The sequence below is a fragment of the Hemitrygon akajei genome, chromosome 11, assembly GCF_048418815.1.
Source record: "Hemitrygon akajei chromosome 11, sHemAka1.3, whole genome shotgun sequence".
NCBI classification, from domain to species: domain Eukaryota; kingdom Metazoa; phylum Chordata; class Chondrichthyes; order Myliobatiformes; family Dasyatidae; genus Hemitrygon; species Hemitrygon akajei.
In genome coordinates this window covers 98,028,466-98,053,662 of record NC_133134.1, presented here as the reverse complement: position 1 = coordinate 98,053,662, position 25,197 = coordinate 98,028,466, and the positions used below count along the sequence as shown (strand labels likewise).

Below are 25,197 nucleotides of genomic sequence, written 5' to 3'. Positions count from 1 at the left end.
GGTCAGCCTCCTCTCGTACTTAATACTTGGATTTAAGAAAGATGCTGTCTAACCTGCTTGGTTCGTCCAGCATTTTGTGTGTGTTGTTCTACTCAGATCTGCCCTGTGGTGGTGTTGTAGGGGTCATGGGCAGAGTCAGCCCATGCAACTATTTAAACCTAGCCCAATCACCGAATAATTGACGATGACCAATTCAATTATTAATTGGCACTTCTTTGGAGTACGGAAGTAACCGGATCAGCTGGAAGTACCCCACGCGGAGAACTTACAAATTCCTTACAGACGGTTCTGGAATTGAACTCCGAACTCCGACGTCCCGAGCTGGAATGGTGCCGTGCTAACCGCTACGCTACCGTGGCGCCCCATCTCCAAGGGGAATGTAGTGTCTATGAAGGGGGAACTTCTTCAGAATCTGACACAGTCGTTTCAAAATAAGGTGCAAGGCAAAAAGACCACTCCGCACTTCCAACGTGTTCCTAACTATTCAGCGGTATTGTACTGTAATGGTTAGGGCAAAGTTTTTTTTAGCGCTCGCGATCCGAGGTTCAATTTCCTTCGCTACTTGTAAGGAGTTTGTTTGTTCTTCCCATGACCTTGTGCTTTTCCTCGTGTTCTACGGTTTCCTCTTGCATTCTAAAGCCATACAGGGTATAAAAGGGTATGGGATGAAAGCAGGCGGGTAGGGATGACTGGAAGAATTGGATCAGGGCATGATTGAATGGCGGAGCAGACTCGATGGGCCGAATGGCCTACTTCTACTCCTATATCTTATGGTTTTCTCGGTTAGGGTTAGTAAGTAGTGGACATACTATGGTGTCACTTGCAGACCGCTCCCAGCACAAGTTCAGACTGTGCTGGAGGTGGGCATAGTCTGGCATATTTGAGATACAAATGTTATATGCTACTTACAAGGTTGGTCTTGACTGCTGTCTAAGCCTTACTACATGCAGCAATGGACTGCTTCACTTGTTGAGGAGTTGTGAAGGGAATGAAAATCAGAGCATTCTTTATCTTTATCTTTGTCTTCATTTGGAACATACCAGCTCTGTACCACAATGCTCGCTGATCTCTGAGGGAGGACGAGGAAGGTCTGAAGTCCATTATCAAACCCCCGTTACACAGTGGCTGACTGGCATCAATAAGAATAATCATTCGCAAGCGAGCAATTAAATCTGCCTGGACATCCGACAATGCCCCGGGTAGGAGATTGAGGAGGAAAAATATTAGCTACGTTTGTCACATGCGGAGTGGAAAAGGCCTCAGTTAGTCTCGATAGACGATGGATTTGCACCCTTGGAAAGTTTCCAGGGCGCAAACCTGGGCAAGGTTTTTTTTATGGAAGACCGGCAGTTGCCCAAGCTGCAAGTCTCCCCTCGCCACGCCACCGATGTTGTCCAAGGGAAGGGTATCACATGTACTGTACTTCGAAGCATACCGTGAAGTGCATCGATTGCTTCAAGGACCTACACAATCTGAGAATGTGCAGATGCCGACAGGCTTACCGCACCCGTAGCATGCCCACAACTCACTAGCACCAACTTGGAATGTGGCAGGCAGCAGGAGCACCCGGAGGAAACCCACACGATCACAGAGAGAACATGCAAACTCCTTTCAGACAGCGGCAGGAATTGAAATCGGAACGCAGGCGCTGTAAAGCGTTGTCCTGTCCTGTCGTATCACTGCACGGTCGGGCTGAAATCCCGCCGAACTCCATGATGCCATCCCAAGGAGAAGTGGGAGGATGTGTGGTCACTGCCCACCCTCCCCCACCCCCCGCTCTTAACTTAGTCGGTCCTTGACTTGACCTGGTCAGATAGGGCGCTGAGGAGGAAGGGGGAGGAACCAGGCGCCAGGGCCAGCAGTCCGATGAAAAAGGAGATGACCAGAAGGTTGAGGAGCAGGGCGGCCAAGGTCACCCCCAGGGTCCCCGCCAACGAGGGGAGTGGTGCGTTGGCCAGCAGCCAGGTCCGACGGCAGCCCATGTCGGTGATGATGGCCTCCAGCTGGAAGTGGGTGCCGGCCACCGCGCAGATATGGAAAAGCTGGTGACTGTGACCTGTGGGAGGGGAAGAAGCAGAGATAGATAAGTGGGGGAGGTATTCCCTTGCGCACACCACGGTTGACCTCGCGGCCATTTAACCCGTCACCATGGGTACACGGAGATCCCAATTACAGTCCCCAGGATATCTGAATGTGTGTCAAGGCTTCCGGTCTTGAGAGGCTCTGGTGTGTTGTCACAGCCGACACTCGCACGTAAGTTCACAACGGAGTCAACAAAGCAATCCACGACCTCTGGCTCTCCCAACCCGTCTCTGTGACCCCCCCTTCGGACCCTAAAGCCTCCATGTCTGTGACATTCTCCCTCCACTACTCCCCTCCCTGTCTCTGCGACTCTACTTCCATCTCTCTCTCTGTGACCCACTCCTGTCCCTACTCCCCTCCCCGTCTCTGCAACATCCTCTCTCCCTTACACTCTTCCCCTCTTTGTAACCTCTTACTTCCCCTACACCCCTCTTCGTCTCTGTAACTCCTTCCCGGCCACCTCACCTCTCCCTATTACTGTAAAAGGCCATGGCCCCAACACTCCACCCCTATTCCCGTAATGCCATATTGTCTCAGCTTCCCCCGCCGTGCCTCCAGCAGCCTGGGTCACGAGCTCAGGAACTGTCTCCTAATTTCTCGCAGTCCGTTCTCTCATTATTGTCCTTCCTTTTGTGTGCTGAGCTTGGGGAAGTGTCGAGTTTTCAGTGGTCATAGCAATGTAAAATCCGTTGTGCAAACGGTCCTTTGAGGTTATCATAGCCGGGATGGGGAATAGTGGGAGATGAGCTCCCACTACCTCTTAAATACTCCCAAACGTGTCGCGTCTTAAATAGCTACTGACAACCAAATCAAGCCCCTGGTCTTCCCTGGAGGCTTAGCTACTGAGCCCGGCGGAGCCATTTCTAATGACAGGAGAAGTGGCAAAGGCAGGCGCCTGAAAACAAGTTGCTTCGGGCAAATGGAGTTCGTCAGCTGTGGTTGACTGCTTTCCAGGAGAAAGAGAACTCTGATTTCAAACCTCCGCTGCCTTGCAGCTCTACCATCTCATGGGAAAACTTGGTGAGTAAACTCCGAGGAAAATGCTGCAGATGGAGACTTTAAGGCAGTCCCACGTCGATTTCAACGCTGACTGGCACAGCTGGTGCCAAGTTGTATCGGCTTCTGCCGATCCCTTTGGAGCCATCAGCTGTAGGGAGTGGAGGAGCCTGCTGCACGGGTAAACGGCTTGCGCTCCGTATCGTAGTGCGCTGGTTTGTGTACTGGCTTGCGTATTCACTTCGACAGCAAACACGCACCATCTATGGTTGACCTGGCCCATATGTGTAAGCGGAAAGAACGGGGAGGTGGGTTACTCTAACTGGAGTAATCAGGCCGGTTCTGTTAAACGCCCACAGAGAAGTCCGAACCACCTCACCCACGACTCCAGAGCCCACTGCAGGGCATTGAGCGACAGCAGGGCGAGGAGGCTGTTGATGGTCTGCCAGGAGTTATTGGTGGGGGGGGGGGTGTGGGGGGTTGGTGGAAGGGCAGACCTCGTCAATAGGACAGGGGCAGAACCGCTCTGTACACAGTTTGGGCCCTAACCCTAACGAAAGGAAGTCTGCTCTTGCAGTGGGTAAAGGGTGACCAGTTGTATTCGTCCTGGGATGGGAAAGGTGTCCCTTGAGGATACGTGACCACACCTCACTGTAGTTAAGAATACAGTTATCACATTCGAAAGTCAGAGGGTGGTCCCCGAAGCCGCTTCTGGGGCTCCGGACGCGGGTTACAGATGTTGGGGGGGGGGGGGGGAGGGGAATCGTCGCCTAGAAACTTTATCACTGCGAATTTCTGAGGTTGTTCTCCCAGAAATTTGGGTTCAATCTGGATTTCCGTCTCTCTGTCTTCTCCGTCTGTCTCTCGCTCGCTCTCTGTGCTTGCCCGCCGCGTGTGTGTGTGTGTGTGTGTGTGTGTGTGTGTGTGTGTGAGTGTGTGAGTGTGTGTGCACGACCCCGTTGGTATCCCTAGGGTACTACGACACGTCTCACGTCGCAGAATCATGCAGGTCGGGCGGGGTTAATCCGCGTAAATTGCGCTGGTGAGTAGGTGAGGGTTAGAATCGGGTGAAGCCCACACGAGGTTTGTGGGGGAGAGTGCAATAGGATCGGTGTGGGATGAGGACTCAATGGACGGAGGTCTGTGACGCTATGCCCACATACTGAGGGGACGTGGGGTTTAGGAGGGCAGCTACAGTTAACGGAAAGGCTGATGTCTGAGGAGAAGTCTCCCCACACCAAGCTCTCCCTAGACCTGTACACACCACCCCTCAAACCGCCGTTTCCAACTCTGTCTCTGCCCTCCGTTGCCGGACACTCACCGATATAATCGAAGCAGCCAGGAGCCAGGCGTTCGGGCAGGTGGGAGGCGAAGAGGAAGAAGGTGAGGAAAGCGAACAGCAGGTGGCAGTAGTGTGTTGGCACCGAAGTGTTGTGGCTGCAGTCCTCACCCCAGCAAAGGAAGAGCTGTGAGGGGAGGGGTGAGTGAGAAGGATAGGGAGGTTAGCATTCCACTCTAGGACCCCAACCCAGCCTTCCCAGGAAGGTTAAATCCCTGAATGAGGTGTGGGAGGTTGTCCACGTAGAATCTTACATCGTGGAAATAGCCCCTTCGGACTATCGATTCTAGGCTGACCCTTAGCTACTCATTCACACGGTTCGAATCAAGGCCAGTCCAGGTGATGGAACGCAGGTTCTCGGCTGCCCATTGGACGGGTCTCACCGATGTCTTCCCAAATGGTCACTGAAACTCCATATCCCAAACCTCACCGGGCATCACTTCCTCCCAGAACATCACCGGGGCATCAGCTCTCCAAAACTCACCCCACCTCACCCGTTTCCCGTCCCTCCACACAAATCTCTCCCTTCCCCACATCCAGCAAACCTCGCCACCCATCATTCCTCCAAATTACACCACATCCCACCTCCTCCCAAACCTCACCCCTCGCCCATCCTCAAACCAGCTTGCGCTGCTCCCCCTCCTCCCACCTTCTTATTCCGTTAACTGGCCCTTCTTTTCCAGTCCTGTGAAGAGCCTTGGCCCGAAGCGTCGACTGTCTATTCCCCTCCATAGGTGCTGACTGGTCTGCTGGCTTCCTCCAGTATTTTGTGCGTGTTACTTGGGTGTGCCAGTGTTGGTCTTCCCCTCCCTCTCCCTCCACCCGTTCATAGAGGTCCCTCTTACCCTGTAGAAGAGCGGCAGGTTGTCGAACAGAAAGGGGTAGGTGAAAGCTGTGAGCCGGAAGGTCTTACTGAGTCTGGGCTGCTCGGACCTCCAGGAACCTGAGACGCAACCCACACTCATAGAACATAGAACATGGAACAGTACAGCGCAGGAAGAGTCCCTACAGTCCACAATGTTGTGTCGAACCAATTAAATTCGTAATCAAAATGGCCAACTAAACTACTCCCTTCTGGCCACACAGTATTCATATTCCTCCATTTTCCTCACATGCATGTGCGTACTTAAAAGTCTACCGGATAAATATGACTCAACCAGCACCCCAAGAAACGGATTCCAGGCACCCACCCACTCGCTTTGTCAAAAACAACTTGCCCCTGACATCTCCTTTAAGTTATCCCCTCTCACCTTAAATCCATGCCCTCTGGTATTAGACATTTCATCACTGAGTAAAGAAAAAATACTGGCTCTCTGCTCTATCTGTGCCTATCATAATCTTATAAACCTCTATCGGATCTCTCCTCAGCTTCCACCGCTGGAGAGTAAACAACCCAAGTTTATCGAGCCTCTCGTTATTAACACATGCCCTCTAATTCAGGCAGCATTCTGGCAAAACTTTTCTGCACCATTGCCAAAGCCTCCACAAGCTTCCTATAATGGGAGACTAGAACTGTATGCAATACTCCGGAATCGGCCTAACCAGCGTTTTATAAAGTTGCAACATAACTTACTGACTTTTGAACTCAGCGCCTGGACTAATAAAAGCAAGCACGCCATATGCCTTCTTAATCAGCCTATCAACCTGTGCTGCCACATTCAGGGTGCTCAGGGCAGATAAATTCTAACCAGGGAAGTGAGGGAATCGATGCAGGGGGACGGTGATCTGGATTGAGGTCTGGTTCCCCATGATGAGAACCAGATGGAAGGCATGCAAACAAAGAAAATGCTCAGTGTGTGACAATAATAAATCAATTTACCAATTTAACAGCACCGCCATGGTAACTGGGCCTACCTGGAGTAACAGGAGAGTGTTGTGCAAACCAGGGGAGTTGAAGGCAGCGACCGGACGAAGCAGGAATGGAGGACATTATTAACCCAACTGTCTGCCATTACGTAGGCCCGGTAGGTGATAGCACAGCCTTTGAAATGGAGAGAGAAGAAGAGCGTTGGTAGCGAGCAAGAACACATTGTCATATAGCAGGTAAAGAAGGCGAACATTAGTGTACACAGAGAGAGGGAGAGACAGAGACACAGAGACACAGAGACATAGAGAGTCAGAGAGAGAGAGAGAGAGACGGAGACACAGAGACACAGAGAGACAGAGAGAGACAGACGGAGACACAGAGACACAGAGACAGAGAGAGACAGAGACAGAGAGACAGAGAGTCAGAGAGACAGACAGAGAGTCAGAGAGAGACAGTCGGAGAGACAGAGACACAGGGAGTCAGAGAGAGAGAGAGATGGAGACACAGACACAGAGAGTCAGAGAGAGACAGATGGAGAGTCAGAAACAGAGAGAGAGAGAGAGAGAGAGAGAGAGAAAGAGAGAGAGAGAGAGAGAGAGAGAGAGAGAGAGAGAAAGAGAGAGAGAGAGAGAGAGAGAGAGAGCGAGCGAGAGAGAGAGAGAGAGAGAGAGAGAGAGAGAGAGAGAGAGAGAGAAAGAGAGAGAGAGAGAGCGAGCGAGCGAGAGAGAGAGAGAGAGAGAGAGAGAGAGAGAGAGAGAGAGAGAGAGAGAGAGAGACGGAGACACAGAGACACAGAGAGTCAGAGAGAGACAGACAGAGAGACAGAGACACAGAGAGTCAGAGAGAAACAGAGACACAGAGACAGAAATACAAAGAGATAGAGACCTAGAGAGACCGACAGATGGTGACACAGACTGGCTGAGAGACAGAGAGAGGACAGAGAGACACAGAGACATAGAGAGACAGAGAGAGACAGACAGAGAGACAGAGACACAGAGAGTCAGAGTGAAACAGAGACACAGAGACAGAGACACAGAGACAGAGACACAGAGAGTCAGAGAGAAACAGAGACACAGAGATTCAGAGAGACACAGAGACACAGAAAGTCAGAGAGAGAGAGGAGAGACAGAGACACAGAGACATAGAGACCTAGAGAAACCGACAGATGGTGACACAGACTGCTGAGAGACAGAGAGAGACAGGCAGAGAGACAGAGACACAGAGAGTCAGGAGAGAAACAGAGACACAGAGACAGAGACACAGAGAGTCAGAGAGACACAGAGACACAGAGAGAGAGAGAGAGAGAGAGAGAGAGAAGAGAGAGAGAGAGAGAGAGAGAGAGAGAGAGAGAGAGAGAGGAGACAGAGACACAGAGACATCGAGACCTAGGAGAAACCGACAGATCGTGACACAGACTGGCTGAGAGACAGAGAGAGACAGAGAAACAGACACAGAGACACAGATATACTGAGAAACAGACACGGAGAGAGAGAGAGAGAGAGGAGAGAAGAGAGAGAGAGAGAGAGAGAGAGAGACAGACAGACAGACAGACAGACGACGACCAGAGGTAGAGACAGGAAAAACACCAGACACTACTATGATATTGATTTTCTCTACTATGAATGCTGCAAGAAATGATTTTAAGAGTAGCATTAGGTGACATATGTATTTTGACAAAAAATTGGCTTCGACCTTTGAGAGATAGAGGCTGAGAAATAGAGGCAGAGGAGAGAGAGAGAGAGGAGAGAGAGAGAGAGAGAGAGAGAGAGAGAAGAGAGAGAGAGAGAGAGAGAGAGAGAGAGAGAGAGAGAGAAACAGAGAGACACAGAGAAATAAAGAAAGGAGAGAGTGAGAGAAAGATAGATAGATAGATAAATAGATAGATAGATAGATAGAGAGTCAGACAGACAGACAAACAGACAAAGAAAGGCGTAAGGAAGAGATTACAGTTTTGGCAGTCAGATAGTACACAAACCTACTTTACATTGAAATAAAACGAGTTTTTTAAAACAGTTAACCATATCGTAGAGGACATGGTGTCAGACAGGCCATATAAGGGTAGGTGTGGTAGTGGTAGTAGTGTTACGGGGGGGTTACTGGCTCTTTGTTGTGTTCGGTCTACAGTCCCCAGCCATTGTCCACTGCACTCACGCTGCCCACTGAAGTGGTTTCACAGCTCCAGAGTAGCCGGGGTCAGGGCTAACTGAACAGTAGTTCCTCGTTCCTTCTCCCCACTCCTTTATTAAATAAATTTCGCAGTCAGTGCTAATCATTCAAACATGTTGAATATTGATGTCCTGGCATTAGAGAGGGTTACGAGAATGGTTCCAGGAGTGAACGGGGTTAAACGTATCAGGAGCGCTTGAATGCCCTGGGTTTGTATTCACTGGAGTTTAGAAGAATGAGGGCGGAGCTTATTGAAACCTATCCGATATTGAAAGCCCGAGACAGAGTGGGACAAGGAGAAGACTCGATTAGCTCTATGGCCCAATTTCTGCTCCTATGTTTTTTTGGTCTCAGGAAAATCAGTTATGGTCTCAGCAACCAGTGTAGCGGTTAGTGGTTAACGCTTTACAGCGACATCTCTAAGACTGGAGTTCAGTTCCTGCCGTTGTCTGTAAGGAGCTTATTCTTTCTCCCCATGACCTCTCCGGTGGTGCTCCGGTTTCCCCCTTCATTCAAAAGCCGTACGGGTTAGCAGGTCAATTGGTCACATGGGTGTAACTGGGGCGGCGCAAAATTGCTGGGCCGGAAGGGCCTATTACTGTGCTGTATTACTAATTAAATAGATCATCACCTTAGCAACACCCTTCAATCCCCTACACAACAGGCATCAGGTCTTGTGGATTTATTGCCTCACAGTCCCGTTAATGTTTGCTGTACTGGCTTATCACCACTGCTAATTTCATTTTGACCTGAGCTGTTCCAGTATCTACAGAGTAACGGACACTGTAACCATTGCTAAATCTGAGTTTTGAACGTCTCTGTTAACTGGCAGAGGATGAAAAGTTGTGGTTGGAAAAACAATTCTCTTCATGAAACATTCTTCTGGTTTGACTCGTAAATGTTCTAAAGACCCCATCCCGTGAGCGTTACTGAGTGGGAGGCACGGTCATCCTGTAGGGCTGCTAATTTATTCAGCCCTGAGCGCTCAATAACAGCGCTGTGAATCGGGCTTTTATTAGCCTAGACAATGCCTGCCTCTTTCAGCAGTCAGAGCCCCCTGCAACAGAACAGCACGCGGGATGCAACTCGGTAATGGAGCCAGGAACGAGGAAGTATGGAATTATTATTGATGGAGGGGAGAGGGAGGAGGGAGGGGAGCGAGCGAGCGAGCGAGAGAGAGAGAGAGAGAGAGTGAGGAGAGAGAGATGAGAGAGGAGAGAGAGAGAGAGAGGAGAGAGAGAAGAGAGAGAGAGGAGAGAGAGAGAGCGAGAGACAGAGAAAGACAGATAGACAGAGGCATATAGAGACATTGAGACTGGGGAGGAGGGAGAGGGAGAATTACAGAGATACAGGGTGAGGAGAGAAAGCAACAGAGAAAGAGAGTGAGGGCGAGTAGAGAAAGAAGGACAAAGGGGGAGGAGAGAGACTGAGCAACAGAGATAGAGGAAGGAGTGTGAGGGCCATAATCAGATGGGGTGAAGAGAGAAAAACAGAGATAGAAGAGCAGGGAGAGAGAGAGAGAGAGAGAGAGAGAGGGAGGAGAGGAGAGAGAGAGAGAGAGAGAGAGAGAGAGGAGAGAGAGAGAGAGAGAGAGAGAGAGAGAGAGAAAGAGAGAGAGGAGAGAGAAACATGACAGAGATAGATGGGGAGGGAAAGAGAGTGACAACGACAGAGATGGAGGGGAGGGAGAGAGGGATAGACAATGACAGATCTGAAGTGGGGGGGGGGAGAGGGATGAGAGAAAGATGGAAGAGGGTAAGGGAGAGAGTGAGGGAGGGACATACATGGAGAAGGAGGGGGAGAGTGAGGGGGGAATGGCGGCGTAGGGTGGGAGTGAGAGAGAGAAGAATACAGGGTGGGGTGGGAAGGGAGAGAGAAAGGACAGAGATAGTCGGGTAGGGAAAGGGAGAGAGAGAAAAGGAGAGTGACATAGATAGAGGGGAGCGAAAAGAATGATTAAGGGAGAGGGGGAGGAAGGGGTTGAGAGAAAGATGGAGAGGCACGGTGAATGGGGAAGAGACCATAAGATCATAAGACAGAAGAGCAGAATTAGGCCATCAGACCATCAAGTCTATTTCGACATTTCGTCATGTCTGATCCATTCCCTCTCAACTCCATTCTAACCGCATTCTCCCTGTAACTTTTCCCTCACACCTTGACTTATCATGAACCCATCAGCTTCCACCTTAAGTACACCCAATGACCTGGACTACACAGACGCCTGTGACAATGAATTCCACATATTCAGCACCTTCTAACGTAAAGAAATTCCTCCTCATCTCCGTTCTAAAAGGCCATACCTCTATTCTGAGGCTGTGCCCTCTGGTCCTAGACTCTCCCACCATAGGAAGCATCCTCTCCACATCTATTCTGTACAGTCCTTTGAGCATTTTATAGGTTTCAATGAAATCACCCCTCTATTTTCTAAATTCCAGCGAGCACAGGTCCAGAGCCATCAATCGATCCTCACGTGATGTCGTGGGGAGCGCTGGCAATAACTGAACTCAGGTACGGAGGAATGGAAGACTCGGATGCAGAGACGGAACCAAGGGGTTATACATCCGAATTGCAACAGGGCATCGGTGACATGAGTGGGCGACACCGCAAGGCAAATAATTCTCAACACAAGGACCCCATGACGAGTGTTAAACTCTCGTAAGACCACAATTAGTAAATACAGGTGCTTCATAAACCCCAGAAGCCCAACGGTCCACGGCACGACACAGAGGACGGCAGGGCTCACGGCATTTGATAAGCTGTTCATTCCCGAAACATTCTTGTGAACCGCTGCTGAAAAACCTCTCAATGTCAGCACGCCTCCTTTCTTAGTTAAGTGGAACACCTTGTCAGGCTTGGAGATTTATCAACCATAATATGCCTCTGGACAGGAAACACCTATCCCTCTGTAATCTGTATAGGGTCCCTTGAAGTAGATGCCGCTTTGTCTCATTTTATAGACTCTGTGTTCATCTCCTGAGTAAATACAGAAGCAAGAAATCTCTTATGAACTCCCCCACTTTTTTCGGCTCCACACATAGATTACCATGCTGATCTTCCTGAGGACCAGTTTTGTCCCTTACAATCCTTTTGCTCTTAACGTATCTGCAGAATCCTTCAGGATTCTCTTTCATCTCGTCTACTATGGCATTCACATGCCCTTCCTTTCTTATTATTCTAGTCCTTCCGAAACGAATGCAAAAATTGCATTTGCATTTCTCACCACCGACTCAATGTTCAAATTCACTTTTGGGGATCCTGCACGAGGACTCCCAAGCCTCTTTGTACCTCGGATTTTTGACTGTTCTCCCTGTTGTCCCTGTGTCTGGCACCTTCTGAAAATCCAGTACACAACATCCTCCAATCTCCTTTATCTATCGCTGCTGGTCATTCCAACAGATTGGTTAGACAAGATTTTTCCTCAAGTAAACCATTCCGACCTGGCCTGCATTTTGATCATAAACCTTCAAGTACCTCGAAACCACATCCTTAACAGTAGACTCCAGCGTCTTCCCTACTACTGAGCATAGGCTAACTGGCCTAGAATTTTCTTCTGCCTTTCTCCCTTCTTGAAGAGGATTTGCAATTTTCCAGTCATCTGAAACCATTCCAGAATCTCACGATTCTTGAAAGATCATTACTGATGTCTCCACAATCTCTTCAGCTACCTCTTTCAGAACATTGGGGTGTAGTCCAGATGACTTATTTACCTTCAGACCTTAATTTTTCGAAGCAACTTCTCCGTAGTAATGGCAACCATCCTCACCTCTGGCCCACGACACTCTGGACCTTCCGCCATCCTGTTCGTGTCTTCCATAGTGAAGACTGATGCAAAATGCTTATTCAGTTCGTCCGCAATTTCCTTGTACTCATTACTACCTCTCCAGCGTAATTTTCCAGCCCACCAGTGCTCACTCTCGCTTTTACTTTTCTCTTTAAATGTCTGAAAAACTTTCGGTGCATAGTACGCTTTGAAATTTTTAGCTTACTCATTCCTCTAAAAGCTTGTTTTAGCTTTTTTTTCTGTTGTTTTTTTTTTAAAAGCTTCCCAATCCTCTAACTTCCAAATAATATTTGCTATATTATATATCTTCTCTTATGCTTTTATGTTGACTTTAACTTCCCTTGTCAGCCAAGGTTGTGTCATCCTGCCATTAGAATACTTATTTGGGATGTATCTATCCTGCGCCTTCCGAATTGTTCCCAGAAAGTCCAGGCATTGTTGTTCCACTGTCATTCCTCGACTTTCAATCAGGTTTGGCCAGCTCCTCTCTCATGCCTAATTCCCGTTACTCTACTGCAATACTGATACATCTGACTTGAGGTTCTCCCTCTCAAATTGCAGGGTGAATTCTATCATATTATGACCACGGCCTCCTAATGGTTTCTTTACCTTAAGCTCTCTTATCTGATCTGGTTAATTAAGCCCAGAATCGCTCAACCACAAGTCGTTCTAAAACACCATCTTGTTGGCATTCTATAATTTCCTCACTTGGGAAAAACCTGCATATTGAACTACCCCAAGATATTTGTACCGTGGTATTTGTATCATTGCCTTTTTGATATGCCTTTTCTATCTTGGGTAATTTGTAGCCTACATCCTGGCTACTGTTCGGAGGCCTGTCTATAACTCCCATGAGGTTCATTTTACTCTTCCAGCGTTTTAACTCTACCCACAGGTATTCCCATTTTATATCACCCCTTTCTAAGGACGTCCTGCTTTTCAGTGTTCTACCTAGCTCACCAATCCTCTCTTCAGGCCTGTCCCAATTCCACCTTCTTTCAGTCTCGACTCAATGATGCCCACAACGTCATATCCGTAAATCTCCAGCTCCGCTGCCAGATCATCTACTTTAATCGGTATACTGGGTGCATTCAAATATAACACCTTCAGTCCTGCATCCAACACCACTTCCGATTTTGCCCCCCTCTTTTCCACTGCAAATCCTCTTACTGACTGCAATTTTTTTCTATCACCTCCTCATCCTTCCTGACCGTCTGACTACACACTGCCTCTACTTGTAAACGGGGCCCATCCTCCACCAAATTAGTTTAAACCCTCCCCAAGAACTCACCCAAACATGCTCGCAAGGATATTGGTCCTCCTTGAGTCCACGTGGAACCCGTCCCTTTTCTACTAGTCATACTTTCCTCAGAAGAGATACGAATGATCCATACTGTAAATCTGAAACTCTGCCCCAGCACCACTTTCTCAGCCCCTCACTCAGCTGCCAAATCATCCCATCTTACACTTTATATAACTTCATCCATGGGTAGATGACAAGGGTGGGGGCCCGATAGCCTGGACAGATTATAAAACCATAATACATAGAGCGGAATTGGGTCATTCAGCCCATCGAGTCTGTTCCACCATCCTATCATTGAAGATTTATCATTTTTCTCAATCCCATTCTCCAGCCTTCTCCCAGTAACCTTAGACACCCTGACTAATCAAGAACATATCAACCTCATTGCCAATGACCTGGCCTCCACGGCCTTCTATGGCTATGGATTCCACACATTCACTACCCTCTGGCTAAATATGTTCCTCCTGATCTCTGTTCTAAGCGAAGGTTCTTGTATTCTGAGGCTGTGACCCCCGGTTCTGTACTCCCCCCACTATAGGAAACATGCTCCCCACGTCCATTCATTTGAGGTCTTACAATATTTGTTAGGTTTCATTGTCTAAACTAAGCTAGTTCAGGCGCAGAGCCATAAAATGCTCCTCGTACGCTAACTCTTTCATTCCCAGGACAATTCCCGTGAACCCTACTCGACTTTCTGTCATCGGTGTACAGAAGGGCGCAGGGACAGAAATGGATGAGAGTCAGAAGCAGGGGAGGCCGCTCTGCCCATTGGAGCTTGCTCCCCCATTCAGTAAGATCATGTGCACTCTCTCCAGTCTTTGCTTCACCTTCCCTACCCCCTCAGCTCCCTGTTGTTCGTCAGATTTAATGCTGGAAAAGCTCAGCAGGCCATACAGCGGCAGAGGAGAGTGAAGCAGTACATACTTAGTCGCTGAGACCTTTCATTAGCCTGAACTGTGTTGATGGACAGAGGGACTTTGCGTGAAGGAGGGTGGGGTTCACGTCCTTACTTCCCCGAAAATGTTGTCAGGGTCGAATGCAAAAGTACAGCTGCCAGCCGCCTGAAAGGACATACCACCAGGCTCAAGGGACAGCTTGTATCCCCCTGTTACAAGACACGAGAGACTCTGCAGATGTTGGAGCTCCAGAGTAACACACACAAAATAAAGGTTAACATTTCGGGCAGAGACCCTTTTCTGTGCTCATGAAAGGTCTCGGCCTGAAACGTTGACTGTTTATTTCTTTCCATAGTTGCTACCAGACCTGAGTTCTACCAGAATTTTGTGTGTGTTCAACTGTTATAAGACTGTTTAATGGAGCTCTTGTACGATAAGATGGACTCTTGACCGCACAATCTAACTCGTTCTGATCTGGCACTTTATCGTTTATTGTTACTGCTCTCTTTCAGTAACCCTTACACTTTATTCTGCTATTGTGTGACCGAATCTAGATAAATGCACTCTATAATGATCTATTCTATGCGAACAATATGCAAGGCAATATTTTAACTGTATCTTCCTTAAATGTGACGATATCAATAAGTAGTTTGTGCCGGGGTTTCCCTGGGGGAGGAGCACACGATATCCATAGGTCCAAAGGGGGATTTTAGAACATAGAACAGTTCAGTCAGTCCTTCGTACTACGATGTTGGGCCGAGCTTTTTAATCTACTCCAAGGTCAATCTACCCTTCCCTCTTACATATCCTTCAAATGTCCTTAATATATCTGCCTCCACCACCACCCCTGATATGCTCCCTTTCTATCCTTCTACATCCCTTTCTATCATGTTGCGAAAGAACTAACCACAATGAGAGCGCAGATGAAGTAGACAATTTATTAACCATAGCCCGTACGTCGTTGGAATGTGGGAGGAGGACGGAGCAACCAGTAGAGACTCACGTGGTCACGGGGAGCACGTACGAAGTCCCTTACAGACAGCGGGGAGTGAACCCCGTTCGCTGGCGTTGTAAAACATTACGCTAGCTCCCATGCTAAGGTGTCATACAGTACAGAGGGAGATGGGGGAAAAGGACGTACCCAAACTGTATTAGGCTGAGGGCTCCATAGTCGAAGAAGTAACATACGTGCCGTGCGTGAGCAGACATGGTGCTGAAGGTGTGGGCGCAGCTGGAGGTGAAAGGGTAGAGGCAGCTGACGCACAGGTAGACGAGAAGGGGCCAGGCATACGGCTCGTTGTAGAAGTCCACAGAGTGCCATAGCACCAGCAGCCGCCACAGGAAGTACCTGTCAGAGACAAGGATTAGAGGTCAACGTGGGCTGCGGGGACAGGAAAGGGGACTCGGCTGAACGCACCGTCCCTAGGTACCAAACGGACGATTCCCCACTCACCCACAACCCCGCACACTTCACCGAATCAAGGCAGGGAACGCCGGGATACTCAGCAGGTCAACCCGTATCTGTAGGGGAAAGATCGAGCCGACATTTCACCTCTAGAGCGGCTTCTGCCTATGCGTCTCTTAGCAAAACCATGGGAATGGGCTGTGCTTAGCAATGTAAAGTTAGCCACAATCCCCGTGATTTATGCCCTATGCTGGTGTCTCTCCCTTCTGTTTTTCTCCGGTCCTCTATGTCCATCGCTCCTCTGTGTTCCTTCGCCTTTACACCAACCTCCCGCTCTCCAGTTCAGAGACACCATGCTGTTGAAAGCACCGGTATTCTCTGGGAAGTCTTTCTTCCACCAACTTAGAAAACATTCAAAATTCTCTCTGTCGTTTTCAGGTCCATTGTGGAACTTGGTTCCACTAACCTAAGTAATCCCCCCTCCAAATCGTGTAACCTCCCTTCACACCTGTATCCCGCGACCGTGTCACTCCTCACGACCTTGTTCCCTCCTACGACCTGTGTGACTTCCTCTGATATCTGTTTACTCCACTCTGACCTGTGTCACCCCCCGCTTCCCTGCATGACATTCTCGAACTCTGGAACACACCTCGATCCCAGTATAACTCTCTACCTCAGTATAATCTCATCCTACCGTTGTAAACCTCTCCCTGAGCCCTTTGACCTCTGTAACCTCCTCCGACCTCAGTAAAATTTATTTTATCCTCTAATCCCTTCGGCCCTGGAAATCTCTTCCGAACTCTGTAAACCCGTCTGATACCAGTGTAACTCCCATTGACCAGAGTAAAATCCACTGATGTCAGTGTAACCTCCTTTGTCTCTGTGTCCTCCTCACATCTGTGTACCCTCCTCATCCCTACAGAAACTTCAATATCTCTGTAACCTCTGCCGACCTCTCCATTCTCTGCTCTCCCTCCGTTTCTAGCCTCCTGGTCTTCTTACCTCTCACTGTCTGAAACGTTGATAGTTAATTTCCCACCTGACTTGTTGATTTCCTCCAGAACTCTGTGTGTGTGTGTGTGTGTGTGTGTGTGTGTGTGTGTGTGTGTGTGTGTGTGTGTGTGTGTGTGTGTGTGTGTGTGTGTGTGTGAGTGTGTGTGTGTGTGTGTGTTGTGTGTGTGTGTGTGAGTGTGTGTGAATGTGTGTGTGTGTGTGTGTGTGTGTGTGTGTGTGTGTGGCATACCATAAGAATAGGAGCAGGAGTCAGCCACCTGGCCTATCGAGCCTGCTCCACCATTCAATAAAATCATGGCTGATCCGACCATGGTCTTATCTCATCTACCTGTCTTTTCCCCATAACCTTTAATTCCCCTACTGTACAAAAATCTATCCAACCTTGTCTTAAATATACTTCTGAGGTAGCCTCCACTGCTTCATTTGAACTTTCATCCTTTTATACACATAGGCCTTCCTGTAAAGGAAGGCCTCCTGTTAGAATTCCTGATCACTGCTGTACCTGTACCTGCACATTTTGTTCATGTTCTCGGTCCATACGGCCATAGAGCACAACTGCACAGAAACAGGGCATTCAGTTCATCTAATCCGTGCCGAATTATTATTTTAAAACATACACAAAATTGTTGGATGTCCTCAGCAAGTTAGGTAGTATCCATGGAAAGAGGAAGGAATCGATGATTCTGGCCGAGACCCTTCTTCAGTCCAGGACATTTCCAGAGATGATGGCTGACCTGTTGAATTCTTCCAGCATTTTGTGTGTGTTGCTTTGGATTTCCAGCATCTGTAGACTTTCTTGTGTTTGTGAATTATCATTCTGCTCATCGAACTGCATCGAGGTAACAACCCTCCACACCCCTCTTATCCATGTACGTAGTTATCCAAACCTCTCTTGCATCTTAAAATCAAACCCACGTTCACCACATCCGCTGTCATCGCATTCCAGACTCTCACCACCCTCTGAGTGGGAGAAGCTCCCCCTCAGCTTCCCCTTAGGTATTTCATCTTTCACCCTAACCCATAACTTCCAGTTCCAGACTCACCTAACTTCAGGGGGAAAAGCCTACTACTTGCATTGACCGTATCCAAACCCCTCGCCATTTTGAGTAACTCTATCAAATCTCCCCTCATTCTCCTGCACTGCAGGGAGTAAAGTTCCAAGCTCTCCCGGTTCAATAACACATTGCTTTTCACACCTAACACTTTCCCACTTTGTACAGAAACCTCAGACATTCATCAACCCGACCGGCCCCTTTTCAAACAGGTTGGGTTCTCCTCAAAACTTGCGAATCTATCGCCAGTGGGATGAGGCAGGGAAGGAGAAGAGAACGCTAACACGGAGCAGAGGGGCCCTTGAGCCTCTGAGCTGATGCTGCCCGCGACATCTCCCCCGGCTGCCATGTTTGGTTCCAACACGTACCAAGTGGGGAGGAAATGGGGTCCAGATGTTGAGCGTCTCGTTCGTCATTTGGAAGGTGCTGAGGAGGCAGTCCTTGGCTGAGCTCTGTGGGTTACGGTAGCCGCCCACAATTCCATCCTCTCGGAAAACCTGGGGAGGCGGGTTGGGTGGCAGCACAGAGAAGACAAAGTTATGGCAGTGCAAAAATTCCCCATGAACCCCTAAGCTGGAAATCCCCGAAGCTCCCCACACCCCAGGAAGCGCTCTACATAGGATTGGCTAATTTATGCACAGCACGATCCCACAGATAGCAACGTGACTCTTCGTAAGTATTCTAGTGATGACTGGAAGATAAATATTGGGTCCAAAGTTTTGGCTCACCACCATTGCTCAATCTATCCCCCTCGAATAGGCTGATGGGAGAAAGATTCTAAAATAAAGATAAACTTCGCAAGTCCCTTAGTGCAGCACTCTTTCCTCTCCGCAACCATTGGTGTGACGCTCCCTCAGTATCTCTCTTCCACGGCGTTCCCTTTCCCCAGTATCGCTTAACCCCAACAGTTCAAGACTGAGACTTAAAATCTCAAAGTTGACCGAACTAACGCCCTTCAGACTGAAGGCTGGTCAGCGGAACGTGGCAGACACAGAACCACTGAAATATGCTCAGGTTTAGAAATATTTGTGATATCTCTTCTGTGTTTTGTGTTTTTTTGTTGTTGTTAATCTCAACTGAAGTGTTATGTATTAATGTCTGGTGAACGTGTGTGGTTGTGAGCAAATACGTGGTGCATATGTGTGTATGAGAGAGATCGGGAAGAGGGAGAGAGAGACAGAGAGGCAAAGAGACACGGGGGGAAGGTTATCTAGTGACTCGCTGACAAACTTTCTGCGAGTCTCTAGCAGACTGACTTTGGAAACCTGCTGTGAGGACACTCCAGTGGTGGTGACTGCCAGGATCTAAACGGTGAATTGGCAAAAAATAAACGGGCAACATTGATATAGCAATTTAACTGTTGAACTAAAAATGTATCCAATGACATGTGGACAGGTTTGGCAGAAGAAATAAATTGAATACAGAGTATTGTTTTTGAAGTCAGAGAAACACAGAAACGGGCCCTTCGGCCACAATGTATATGCCGACCATACCATATCCATCTTCACTCGTCCCATTTACCAGCACTTGTTCTTTAGCCTTAACAGGCCTCACAAAATCTAATCCTTGCTTTGATCTACCTTGTTTTGACGCATTGAAATCAGTGAGTGGCTTAACTCCCCTGTATACGGGATGTTTTAGAGCAGATACTCGTTACCTTAGACTTACTTTGGGAACTTGGTGATTGCTTAATAAGTGGGGCAACTTAACAGTTAACATCTTGGAGATCTGTGTCCATACACAGAACCTGTGACAGAGGATCACAGTAGTTGTCGGGTGCCTCACCTCACCTCCTCTTCCTCAGCTCCATTGCTGCCTGCGGAATTTACAGCAGAGATAGGTTAGAACGAAGGACGAAAGCGTGAAGTTCCAAACAGTAAATCACGCATACTCATACACATATCTCCAGCAACGATTATGGAGCAGAGTTGGGATATGGCATCAAGCAACACTGGATCTTGAGAGAGAGAGAGAGAGAGAGAGAGAGAGAGAGAGAGAGAGAGAGAGAGAGAGAGAGAGAGAGAGAGAGAGAGAGAGAGAGAGAGAGAGAGAGAGAGAGAGAGAGAGAGAGAGAGAGAGAGAGAGAGATAGAGAGAGAGAGAGAGAGAGAGAGAGAGGAGAGAGAGAGAGAGAGAGAGAGCGAGAGAGAGGAGAGAGAGAGAGAGGAGAGAGAGAGGAGAGAGAGGAGACTGAGAGAGAGAGAAGGATGAGAGAGAGAGAGAGAGAGAGAGAGAGCTACATGGGCTCTTACTTGGCAAGCAGCCTTATGCATGGCACCTTGTCAAAGGCCTTCTGAGTATCCAAATATACAAGATCCACTGCAGCCCCTTTATCTATCCTACTTGTAATTTCCTTAAAGAATTCCAACAGGTTCGTCAGGCAAGATTTTTCGTTAAGGAAATCATGCCGACTTTGTGTTATTTTGTTCCATGCTACCAAGTACTCCATAACCTCATCCATAACAATCGACTCCAACATCTTCTCAACTACTGAGGTCAGGCTAACTGGTCTATAACTTCCTTTCTGCTGCCTTCCTCCTTTCTTAAAGAGCGGAGTGACGTTTGCAATGTTCCAGTTATTTGGCAGCATGCCAGAGTTCAATGAGTTTTGAAAGATTATTTCTAATGCCTCCACAATATCTACTGCTACTTTTTTCAGAACCCTAGGGTGCAGTTTCATCCAGCCCGGGTTACTTATGTACTCTTAGGTCTTTTCAACATTTTGAGTACCTTTTCCGTTGTGATAGTAACTGCACTCACTTCTCATCCCTACACCCTTCAACAGCTAGCACACTGCTAGTGTCTTCCACAGTGAAGACCGATACAAAATACTCATTTAGTTCATCTTCTATTCTTTCTCCAGCCTCATTTTCCCATGGGTCCTATATCCACTTTCATCTCTTTCTTCTTTTACATACTTGAAAAAAGCTTTTACTACCCACTTTGATATCGTTTGCTGGCTTGCTTATTCGTATTTCATCAATTCCCACCTAAAGATTCTTTTAGTTGCTCTCTGTAGGTTTTTAAAAGCTTTCCAATCCTCTGTGCTCCCACGTATTTTTGCTTTGTTATATGCTTTCTCTTTTACATTTACATCAGTTTTGGCATCCCTTGTCATCCACGGTTGTACTATTTTTCAATTTGACTGTTTCCTTGTTGTTGGCATACATCTGTCCTACAACTTCCTCATTTCCCCCGAATCTCACCCATTTCTGCTCTGCTGGCATCCCTGCCAGCATTTCCTTCCAACTTACTTCTGTCAACTCTTCTCTCATACCATTGAAATTCCCTTTATACCACTGAAATAGCGTCACATCAGACCTTACTTCTACCTATCAGATTTTAAGTTGAATTCAATCATATTGTGATCACCATCTTTCTAAGGATTTCTTTACCTTAAGCTCCCTTATCACCTCCGGTTCTTTACATAACACCCAGTCCAGGAAAGCTGATTACTTAGAAGGTTCAACGGCACACTGCTCTAAACCGCCATCTCATATGCGTACAACAAACTCTCTCTCTTGAGATCCATTACCAACTTGATTTTCACAATCGACGTGTATGTTGAAATCTCTCACTGTTATTACTTTTGACACGCATTTTCGATTTCTCGTTTTAATTTGTGGTCCACATCCAAGCTACTGTTGAGGGCCTTGTATATAACTGCCATTAGGGTCCTTTTGCCCTTACAGTTACTTAACACATCCCACAAGGATTCAACATCTTCTGATCCTATGCCACATCTTTCTCCTGATCTGATGCCATTCTTTATCAAGCAGAACCACGCCACATCCTGTGCCTACTTTCCTATCCTCCCGATACACGAGTAACCTTTAACATTGGGCTCCCAACTATAGCAATCTTTCAGCCAAAAATTCAGTGATGGCCACAACATCATACCTGACGATCTGCAATAGTGCAACAAGATCATCCACCTTATTTCTTATCCTCCGTGCATTGTGCCCCAGTGACTCCGTGTGTTAGATCTGGATATTTAAGTACCACTCACTGCATGCCTACAACTTACCAAAGGCTGCTGGTTGATTAGGCGAATATTATTTTTATCAAAATAAACTTTACCCGTAAATAAAAAATACAAGGATAAACCGTCTAATACCTTTTCATTCTTACATTCCTAATCAATGTTTTAAGTACTGTTCTATCTCATTCCTTTAAAACCAATTGGACTGTGGACACTTATGTGGCCCCTGGGGGTGGTGTACTACTGAGTAAGTGAGGGGCTTTCTCATCCAATCCGGGCCGTCTCTCCAGTAGCGGTAGAACCCTACACTGTGGTCCTCCCCTTCCAAGCCCTTGTGGTAACTGCTCCAACTTCAGTGTGTCACTTAGCACGTACCCGTGCAGCCTGAAATGCACCAGCCCATTGACCCTGGGACTGAGTTAATTTCATGGGGACATTTGAACACCAGCGATATCTTTCTGGGTCCGAGCTGACAGTCTAGATGAAACAAGGATGTCAGATTTACTCCCGATTCAACAGTAAGTTAGGTGTGATCTCCGCGAGGCAACCATGGATACTAGTTTTAAACGTGTTCAGATTTATTTATTTCAGTAAGTTTTAAATCCACAGTTGGCCAGAGGGAAGTCGAACTCGCGTCTTCGGGGCAGCGGCCGGGCCTGGTAGCTCTCAGGAACAGATCTGATCACATGGCACTCTCTTGGCTTCATCTGATCATCTGGACCACCCCTCCGATAGCCTGCTCCAATCATTCCCATCCCACTGTCATCAGGACGACCGCGTGTTCCGACCTCCGAAATAATCGGATCTCCCCATCCTCTCCCGCCACGCCCCTTCTGACAAACTTCAACTATTCCTGCCCTCATACCTTCTAACGTCTGTCACTACAAGAACTTTATCTCCTGTTCCACTTGGGGTAAAGTTTGAAAGTAGCAGGTTACTAACGGCGAAATCCTTACTGGAAATTTTAAATAATTTTTTTCGCAGGGAAAAGGAACACATTGCACCCGTACAGTCAGTTTCTTTCTCGCGCAAACAGTTACAGCGGTTAGACGTTCCCGTTGAGTCGTACACTTCAGTGAAACGGTCTGAAAAGGGCTCAGCGGGGTCTCACCAGTATGCAGAACGGCGAGTCACCTCCTCCTATTCGGGACTACTCGTCCCGCGGGGATCGCGGCGTTTCATGCTGCCTGTTGAGAACGGCTTTACGGATCAAAGAGGCCAACTGCCCGCTCACCGCGTCTGTGTCACTGGAAATCAGTCGCCGCCTTCTGGAACTGGGCTGATTGGAGGAAATGTAAAGACGGGGCCCCTTGTTTTCCTAGGAGCTGCCGGAAAAGAAAGCAGCCGCTTAAAGGGACAGTGTCCCTCCTCTAGCCCAGCCGCTGCAAACGACAGGATTGACTGCTGCAGTTTCAGGGAGCAACCAGCACTTCTTTAGAAATCCGATCGTCAGAATTTTAAAGGGTCTGTCCACTCAGTCTGAATTCCAGCCCGATTCAACAGTACCGTGTTGCCACTCCGGGAAACCTCCCCTTCCCATTAAAGGGGCAGGGTTCTCTTTCGTCTGGTCCCTCATACTCCGGCGGATGGCCTCCTGCCAAGGGACAACGACCTACCACAATCGCCCAGCTAGCGACTGAAGAGAGATCCGAGGCAACTCAGAAAGGAACTGGAGGAACTCAGCGGGTCAGGCAGTAGCTGTGGAGGGAAGTGGACAGTGGAAAGACCCTTTATCTGTGCTACCAATGAAGACAGATTGTCCCCGAAATATACGGCCACCAGTTTCCCACGTTAATATGATGCTATTAAACTAAATAAAGGTGTTATTAAAATATTGGCATTAGTATTAGTTTATTATGGTGATATGTACCAAGATAGTGCAAAGCTTCACCTGTGTACTCTATAGACAGATCAAATCACTACACAATGCACTGAGGTAGTACGAGGTACAGTTACAACGTAGAATAAAGTACAGCAGCTACAGAGAAAGTGCAGTGCGGGTAAACAGTGAATTGCAAATAATATCCAGGTAGATTGTAAAGCCAGAATTCCATCCATGCAAGAGGTCCGGACAAGAGCCTCATTACAGTGGACAGAAGTTGCCCTTGGGACCGGTGGTACGTGCTTTCATGGCTTTTGTATTTCTGCCCGTTGGGAGAGCAAAGAAGAGAGAATGTCCGGGGTGGGTGGAGTCTTTCATTATGGTTTACTGAGACTGGTTTCCGTGGTATGCTGAGCTCTGTTCACAATTCTTTGTAGCTACTCCTGACTCTGGTTATGGCATCTGCCATTGAACTGTTCGGCGGTAGGTGAATTTCAGCGGGTGTAGGTTGTCCAGAAAGCTGGAGTGGATAGAAGCCATGAAGAGGCAGTCGGAGCTTTTCATGAAGCCAGATGTCAAAGCCACCGTGCAGTGGTCTTTAAGGCTAAGAAGAGGACAAAGGTTTAAGATCAGATGCGAGAGATTTAAGACGAAAATCAGGTGCTGTTTTTTCATGCAAAGGGTGGTGTATATTTGAAAGGAGCTGCCAGATACTGAGGTCAAGGCGCTTACATTAACAACGTTTAAAAGCTATCTAGAAAAACAGAAGGATCGGAGAGTGTTAGCGGTCTATGAGCCAAAAGCGGGCGGATGGGACGGACATTGGGCCGAAGGGCCGCTTTGAGCACTGTGTGAGTCTATGATATCACTGCTGCTTCCGAGAAACAGACAGGAATGTTTCTGGAGATCGAGTCCCAATAAACAAAGATTCAAAACGGGGGACAAAGGACCTTTGTGCAGGAGGTCGTTGTGATCAGGAACTAAAGCCCAAAAACTCTGGAAATATTTAGTAATCATAACATATGAAAAACACAGGAACATGCCCTTCATCTCACAATGTATTTTGCCGAGCACTGTGACAAATGAAACTAATTCTCGTTTACTTGAACGTGATCCATGTCCTGTCATATTGATATTTTTGTCTAACAGACACTTAAACGACACTGTCATAAACACAAGAGGTTCTAGAGATGCTGAAAATATCATAATGGGGGCGTTGGGAGTGGACCCAAAAGCAAGACACAGACACTGAACTATCTGGAACAGGACTAGGCGTGAGAAGGAAGCAAGGAAAATGGGGAAGAAAGGACACAGGACATGACACTGGCCCCGGACGAGACAAGGACACCGGGCCTGGGCTAGGAACTGACTAGGATAGGGAACCAGGACATGGAACTGGGGACTAGGAGCCTGGGCTTGGACTCCGAGCCAGAGACTGGACAAGGACCCAGAACCTGGGTCTTGACTCGGGCCCGGACTCCAGAACCCGGCCAGTCCAAGACGTGGCAATAGGACAAGGAGAGGCACAGGGCTGGACGTGAGACTCCTGGACG

At 48.0% G+C, this 25,197-nt stretch overlaps 1 protein-coding gene across 1 annotated transcript; it reads right to left on the bottom strand.

The window, feature by feature from the left end:
* Nucleotides 1–1,664: 1,664 nt before the first annotated feature.
* Nucleotides 1,665–23,559, bottom strand: LOC140736365 (membrane progestin receptor delta-like). Its single transcript, XM_073062353.1, is given in 11 exon segments — nt 1,665–2,056; nt 4,400–4,544; nt 5,263–5,352; nt 5,354–5,360; nt 6,272–6,398; nt 13,164–13,252; nt 15,467–15,718; nt 18,210–18,226; nt 18,228–18,338; nt 19,510–19,658; nt 22,934–23,559. Coding segments are annotated over 10 exon segments (1,161 nt in total). The 5' UTR covers nt 19,561–19,658; nt 22,934–23,559; the 3' UTR covers nt 1,665–1,784.
* Nucleotides 23,560–25,197: the final 1,638 nt, after the last annotated feature.